The sequence below is a fragment of the Maniola hyperantus genome, chromosome 7, assembly GCF_902806685.2.
Source record: "Maniola hyperantus chromosome 7, iAphHyp1.2, whole genome shotgun sequence".
NCBI classification, from domain to species: Eukaryota; Metazoa; Arthropoda; class Insecta; order Lepidoptera; family Nymphalidae; genus Maniola; species Maniola hyperantus.
The window spans coordinates 15,682,422-15,690,643 of record NC_048542.1 but is presented as its reverse complement, the minus strand read 5'-3'; the positions used below and the strand labels follow the sequence as shown (position 1 = coordinate 15,690,643).

At 42.4% G+C, this 8,222-nt stretch overlaps 1 protein-coding gene across 1 annotated transcript; it reads right to left on the bottom strand.

The window, feature by feature from the left end:
* Positions 1 to 221: 221 nt before the first annotated feature.
* LOC138402612 (uncharacterized) lies at positions 222 to 7,216 on the bottom strand. Its single transcript, XM_069499935.1, has 11 exons — positions 7,186 to 7,216; positions 6,601 to 6,717; positions 5,645 to 5,756; positions 4,908 to 5,107; positions 4,335 to 4,433; positions 3,431 to 3,522; positions 2,823 to 2,943; positions 1,866 to 2,009; positions 1,456 to 1,637; positions 1,057 to 1,158; positions 222 to 382 (listed from the first exon to the last, which is right to left on the bottom strand). The coding sequence occupies exons 1-11, from the start codon at positions 7,214 to 7,216 to the stop codon at positions 251 to 253; spliced, it is 1,332 nt and encodes a 443-aa protein (XP_069356036.1). The 3' UTR covers positions 222 to 250.
* Positions 7,217 to 8,222: the final 1,006 nt, after the last annotated feature.

Below are 8,222 nucleotides of genomic sequence, written 5' to 3'. Positions count from 1 at the left end.
TAAGACGAGTCGCAGGGAGCCGCTGGATTCAGGCATTCCGAACCAGTGGTAAATTAAAACTACCTGACTATTCATAAGCACTTTTAAAAAGTTTACATGAATAAAAAAACATTCTATTCTATTCTATTCTATTCAGGAGGCGCAAGACCGTGGCATGTGGAAATCCCTACAAGAGACCTATGTCCAGCAGTGGACGTCTATCGGTTGATGATGATGAAGGAAAGAGAGTTAGTGAAGATGATTCAGTCCGTCAGCCTTCCATGTATGATTCAGAAGTAGAAGATGAGGATTCGTCTGACTCTTCGGATACAGTGCTGTTGTAAGCCCAGGCTTCCACCTGGAACCTGTACATGTTCTGGAAGGTAATCAATGGGATCTTGACCTGAAAACAACATAAACATCCTTCAAGTTAGAGTTGCCAGATGGATAAATAAGAAAAGAGTACAAATTAGTGTGCAATAAAAGAAGGATTTTAGTAATGGAACCGGTCAAGTGCGAGTCGGACTCGCACACGAAGGGTTTCGTACCATCGCATCGCACAAGATGTAGCACTAAGATTTTTTTTTAAATTCTAGACTAGCGCGCTCCATCTTAGGCTGCAAAATCAATTGCCAGCAGGTCTGATAGCAGCCAAGCACTAGCCTGTAAATATAAAAAAAATTGCATGGCGGCCATTTTGAAATTCGCCATCTTGGTTTTTACTTTTTATAATTTATTGTTAAAGCGGCAATAGACACACACTCTGTGTATATAGGTAATACAGCCCACTGGCAGACGGACGGACGGACAGCGAAGGCTATTAGTATATAATAGAGCGAGACCCTATTTCTAAGTCTCCGTCTTTCAGATACGCAACCCTAAAAAAAAGGTAGTACTTATAGTTCGTAACAGGTCGACATGGCAATTGGGGTATGAGGCGGGGGGGGGGGGGCAGGGGGGCGCCCCCACACGTGCACTTCAGCCGCACCGAGCTAGCGTGGGGACTGTGCGGGTGTGTGGGGTGTCCCCACCTCAATTGCCATCTCGACTCACCTGTCACCTGTGGATTGTGGGTACCTTAGCTTCTGGGGTATCCAGCTGCCACACCGCAGGCTGGCCGAGTTGGTACGGCATGCCGACCTTTACGCATATTATCATCGCGTCATGCCCAGCGTTGATCTAAGAACAAACTTCTTCATATTACCACATGGCGCAGGGATACTGCATTTTGGCGAAAACCGACTTATTGTTTAAACCGCATTATTATCCCAAGAAAATGGGAAGAAGTCACAACCCTCAGCAATCAGTAATACGAAATCGAGATAGAGTATACCTCCAAATAATACGTCATGTCCTCAGCAGCCTCGCCCCGGTCGTAGCAAGACCCCCCATCCACCAGTGGCTGACCCAGGCGTGCCCCACGAGGTCATACGCTGACGCGCGGGGCATCGCATATATATCCCATATTGAACATACCTCCAAATAATAGGTCAAGTAGGTGGTGCCGACAGGTTTCACCGAGAAGACCTCATGGTAGAACCGGAACATGTCCTCAGCAGCCTCGCCCCGGTCGTAGCAGCGCAGACCCCCCATCCACCAGTGGCCGACCCAGGCGTGCCCCACGAGGTCATACGCTGACGCGCGGGGCATCACATATCCTACACAACATATCAAAAAATTCAAAAACTAAATCTTACTACTCATCTACTACTACTAAAACATCGTCCACCATCGTGACCATCCTATAGCAGTGGTGTCAACAGTGGTTTCATAAATGGGAGGTCTTGACTCCTGGGTATAAGCAGATACATAGTCAGAGGCTGATCCGAGCAAAAGATCCTAGCAAAGAGATCCTTAGAAGTCATGTATAGACTATAAGCACTTACCGAATGGGTCATCTTTAGAGAAGGCGCCCACAGCTTTGCCGGTGATCGCAGCAGTGATCCAGGGCACGTAGGGGTGTAGTAGGATGTGGTGGGGCGGTGATGGCGGCCGACGCGTGCGCAATGGATCCGGGCAAGGAGATCTACCTTATAGATCACAAGGTAAAGTTTGAAAACTAAAACCCGATACTCAGTATACATTTATGTCCCCTGTGGAACAGAAAGCGTTTACAGAAATGTGCCATTTCGAGCGGTTTTGAAGTTTATTCTTGACCTTGTTGATCGTCATCCCTATCTTAATGTCCTCCGTCAGAACCATTCCACCTTATAGATCACAAGGTAAAGTTTGAAAACTAAAACCCGTACTTAGTATACATTTATGTCCCCTGTGGAACAGAAAGCGTTCACAGAAATGTGCCATTTCGAGCGGTTTTGAAGTTTATTCTTGACCTTGTTGATCGTCATCCCTATCTTAATGTCCTCCGTCAGAACCATTCCACCTTATAGATCACAAGGTAAAGTTTGAAAACTAAAACCCGATACTTAGTATACATTTATGTCCCCTGTGGAACAGAAAGCGTTTACAGAAATGTGCCATTTCGAGCGGTTTTGAAGTTTATTCTTGACCTTGTTGATCGTCATCCCTATCTTAATGTCCTCCGTCAGAACCATTCCACCTTATAGATCACAAGGTAAAGTTTGAAAACTAAAACCCGATACTTAGTATACATTTATGTCCCCTGTGGAACAGAAAGCTTTTACAGAAATGTGCCATTTCGAGCGGTTTTGAAGTTTATTCTTGACCTTGTTGATCGTCATCCCTATCTTAATGTCCTCCGTCAGAACCATACACCACTAAGTTGTTTATGCAGACCAGGCCTAAATCTGACGATTCAAAAGCACTTGTTAAAGTTTATTTGAAAAAAAGTATATTCTTTTCTATTGTAGGTAGAAGAATACCCTCAGACAGCGCGACGAGGGACCACTGGCCAGTGTGCTCGTGCACGATGCTGGGGGAGCCGGAGTGGAAGCCGCACCCAGTGGAACAAGCCTTGCGCTCCTTGGCTACATCGGTGCCGTTCTGAAATACAACAAGCATCGCTGTCAACAAGCCCTTACATAATATTCCTACTAGGCACAAGATAGCAAGCACCCACATATCAGCGACTTCGGATGCCTTTACAAAGGATTAAAATAAAACTAACAAACAGACAGGCAAGAAAATGGGTTGATGTTGCATTATCAAATTTATACCCAGACAATATCAAAGTTTATGTTTACCAGTCAAGCTCATCAGAAAATATTGTTTTTATATTTAGACTCTTTATAGTTCCGACCTGTTTTGAGTGCAAACTTTATGCAGCATAGGAGTGTGAATTTATATTGCTCTGTTATTTGGTGCAGGCAAAAAATCTGTTCAGCCGTGAAGTCGGTGCGGAGACTCTACATTTTAATTCAGTACCAATAAGGTACATATATTTTTGAAGTCTATAAAGTCAGATCGTACTTTTTTCTTGTCGATTGTTCGTTGCTGAGTGTTGGTAATCTGGGACGAAACCTATACTCACTTCTGGGTTGTCGTATAAGTAGCATAGCTCTCTGGGCAGCAGTCTTATCGTTGATACTTCTTTTTCTTCTTCCATGAAGTCTCTTGGGACATCTGAAGAAGTAATTAATGATTATTATTATAAAGATATAGGGGCTTTATAGAAAGCTCCGAGTCACTGAGCGGACGGATCCCAAGGTGCTAGAATGGCGACCTCGCACCGGGAAGCATAGTGTTGGAACTTTGGAAGACCCCCGACTAGGTGGACAGACGACATAAAACGAGTCTGATGAACAAGCAAACAGCAGTGGACCTCTATCGGTTGATAATAATGATGATGATAGAGACATCAATTTTTCTACCAAATTAATCAAGGCAGATTTTATGGATTTACTCACGCCACCACGCATTTCGACCTTTTTTCACAGGGACTCAGGATCATCAGGGTCAGGAAAAAGGACCCCGAATGGGTTCGAAACTAGTTGGGCTAACGTCAACTAAACACGTGAGTAAAGCCGGGTGTGAGACATGTATAATGGAAATCACTCACGATGGTTTAAACGATAAAGAATGTTTTTCAGTATAGTAGGATTCAACCTTAAATGCGTCTGCGTGAAGTTAGCTTTGCAATCTTGCGCATGGTACACTCGAGAACTAATTCCTGATTCCACCTCAGCTTAAACAAAGTAACTTCTCAACTCGACTGTACAAACAAACAAAACACGTATAGCGAGAGAGAGACGCATCAAGGAACTGGCGGGAATGTGGGAGCGAGACGTGCGCTGTTATCCTCCCCGCTACCTCGGGCGACCTCGGACACCTGAAATGTGTGTTCTGCGCAACGTCGTGCGCAAACTTCAGGGGTAAACCATGTAACTACGTTTGAATCGTACTGTAATTCATAAAAACAAAATATACCTACTTACCGCTTCCAAAATCAATGTGGTATATCTTATCACTGGTTTGTTTACCGATCTTGTCCACTAAGAAATTCTTAAACGGTAAACAAACGGGCATCATGTATCCTGCGAACATCAAAACAATAAATCAAATTCTTTTTCAAGTCGTACTTACCTGTACCTACTGAAAAAGCTGAAATAATTGAGCTCAATTGTTGTGAATTTATGGTATTCTTGTTGCAACAATGCATTGTAGCTAATAGTGAGTAAATCAGCTGCTCGATTGTGGTAGAATGACTGCTACAATGTCGCGATCGCAATCACCTCAGTAGGTCGTATCGTAAAACCTGCATCAATCAATATTACAATCTCAATTGTTGTGATTGGGTGAATTTGTGCGATTCTTGTTGCAACAATGCATTGTAGCCGAAAAAATAGGAGCGAGTGTTAACCAATCAGAGATGATTGCGATTGTGATATTGTACCTGTCATTCTACCGCAATCGAGCAGCTGATCACTATTGGCTGATATTGATATTGTTATGATTGGCACATGATGTTGGGTTCCTTGTTTTACTGCTGAGCCCTATCTTTTACTTACTAGACTTCACTGCAGTCATGAGCTTCAGCAGCGCAATGCTGCTCTTGACGCCGAAGTGCTTATACTCAGGGTGCAGCAGCACGTCCGCTATCGGCATCAGCAGCACTGCGGGCTCACACTCCATACCCGCTGCCAGCTCCTCCACGGTTACCTTGCACTCTATCTCATCCCGCTCATAGTCGCCGAATACAACGTTACCCCTATAACCAACAAACAAAAATGTCGTTAGAAACTCATCTTATAGCCTTGTAGAACCACTACTGAAGGGAGATAGTGTGGAGTTCCACATATTCCATCGTTTCATAGATCACGTGTGACGCTGAAACCTGAAGACTGACAAACGGCATCATCCATTTTAAAGTCACCAGCGTACTTTACAGCGTACAGCATGATGGACTGAGATTCCAACATTGTAAAGGAGGTGGATTTTGTTGGCAAAGCATTTGCATTACACATTATACACACTAGAGGCGTTATTTTTTGTAAATATTTATTGTTGGAACAGCAAATAAATCTATTCTATTCTAAAAATGACTGGATGTGGAAGGCTGAAAATCTGGTGTAGAGGCGAAGAAGGCTTATGATATCTGACAGTGGATGTCCACAGGCTGATGATGATTATTTTTCCAGAAAAGTCACATAATGAACCAACTTTGAGACACAAAAGGCATATTCGCAATAAAGAAATTTGAATTGAATTGAAAGGCCATAAATAAAACAATCTGCCAAATACTAACAAGGCGTATCCATCAGGTATCCGTGCGGCATCCATTGCGGTGGAGAGCGCGAACTGGCGGCTGATCAGCACCACCCTCGGTACTCGGAAGTAGTGAGGGGTTCCGTTCTTTACTGGAACCAAACTTGTGGTCAGTTATCAAAGTTGACATCTCCTGTTGGTATTCTACAATTAATATGCTTTCGAGAGTTTACTCGAGTCAATTTTACATTATTGTCAACAAATAGACGTCAACTGCTGGACATAGTAGCCTCTTGTACTTCCACACGCCAAGGTCTTGCGCCGCTGTCATCCAGCGGCTCTTTGCAATGCGTTTGATGTGGTCTGTCCACCTAGTAGGGGCTCGTCCAACGCTGCGCTTTCCGTTGGGAAGTCGTCATTTTAGAACCCCCACGTCTACCGTGTTTCCGAACTATGTGCCCTGCCCATTGCCACTTCAGTTCGCCACCCGTTAAGCTATTTCGGTTACTCTGGTCCTCCTACGAATCTCCTCATTTCTGATTCGATCACCTGGAGAATCTCCAAGCATAGCTGTCTCCATCACCCGCTAAGAGACTCTGAGCTATTTAATGAGGTTATAATAGATTTTATAGCCTCATTCATATCTATATAGATTTTCGTATAGTAAAGAACTATCTATAATAAAATCTTCATAAAAGTCTTCATACTCATACTTATAGATTCTTCATAGTTCAGTACCCTTATTATAAATGCGATAGTGTGTTTGTTTGTTGGTGTGTCCTTCAATTACGTCGCAACTGAGCAACGGATTGACGCGTTTTTTCCCTGGGTATAGTTAAAGACTTGGAGAGTAACATAGGCTACTTTTTATTCCAGAAAATCGATGACTTCCCACGGGATTTTTAAAAACCTAAATCCACGCGAATGAAGTCGTGAGCATCAGCTAGTAGTACCCAAAGAAATGTAGCTGTTCTTGTTAAAGGAGTTAATATTTACCGTGTATATACTGCAGAGCGCCGAGCCATGTGAACTGCAGTTCACTGAGAGGTCCTTCCTCAGGGTCAAACTCCGGGTCATCGTGGCAGTCGAACAACTGACACAATATTGATGGCACTGTGCAAACAATCATTTAGGAACACTATAAGTTTAGTCAGTATAGTTTTATTTATTTATTTCAGCTGATGCCCACGACTTCGTCCGCGTGGATTTACATTTTTAAAAATCCCGTGAGAACTCTTTAATCTTCCGGGATAAAAAGTAGCCTATATCACTCTCCAGGTCTTTAACTATATTTATACAAAAAATCACGTCAATCTGTTGCTCCGTTGCGCCGTGATTGAAGGACAAACAAACAAACCAAAAAAATTACAGTATTGGTAGTGATAGCTCGGCTTCACCTACACAGGCAGGCGTATACGTAAAATCACTAATTAAGTGCCTAGCTGAAGAAAATAAGTTTTTTTCCTCATCCTGTAAAATTGTTGAAATTGAGATAGTATATCGTCAGTTCACAGTCGATTTGTTTTGAAGGTAAGTACCCGTATACACTAACAGACTAATTAACCACTAATTAGCTCTCACCGAGCAGCAGCATGCACACAGGTCGCCACATTTGTGTCTCCAGCAATTACTGCACTTCGAGGAACCCTCACAGATTTGTTTGTCAAAGGCATTTCCCGCCTAAGGCCCAGCACACACTGAGCTGATTTGTCTCGAAGGCAAGGACAATATGCTAACACTTCGAGGAATCCTTGACGGTTTTGTTTTGTCGATATTTCGACAAAATTGCACGGGTCGTGGTCACGACGGGACTGCAGTGCTGCGAGAGATGAAGTTCGAGTTGTTATGGGCAATAGCGAACTACCTACTAGCGTCGTGTCTTCAAGATCCCTATGCCTAAAATTAAAACTTGTTTTGCTAGACGTTTCAGTCCATATGTGGAATCATTTATTTATAACAAAGTAGTAAGCATATGTGACATCAAGCATTGTTCCATTAAGCAAGCCAAATATAAAATTGCATCATGGCTCGCTTCCTTAAGCTACGATGAAACTGAAAAAGTTTTCTTGCATTTAACATAAGGGCACTTTGTCATTACTATTAATTAGATAATAATCTGTACTTAAAACAATAATGTATATAATTAATCTTAACATAGCTTGTACTGTAACCTTATTTTTAATCTTAGATAAATACCTACCTTAGTTAAGTGAACGTAGACTAGTAAACCGAGCGTCAGTTTACCGGTTAATTGTTTATTGTTAATTCTATTAGGTACCCACGACACAGGACTACCTAGTGTGGGTACCATAACACAATGTTATAATTGATTGATCTGTGGTAAATAAATATTTATTCATTTTTTCACCCTCTTTCTTGTTTTTTTCGCTGGAACTTCACGAGCTGTCTATCAAACCATCAAATTAATCGTGGTAGGAATGTATGTATGTATATTCTTAACTAACTACTTCTAACATAAATGACAGGTTACAAAAAGAAATCTTAAAAAGTAGATACAAAAAGACGGTCTTATCGCTAAATAGCGATAGGTATGTAGCCGTTATCTACATAAAAATATTACAAGCAACTTTCACCCAAGCTCCTATTGCTAGATCCTA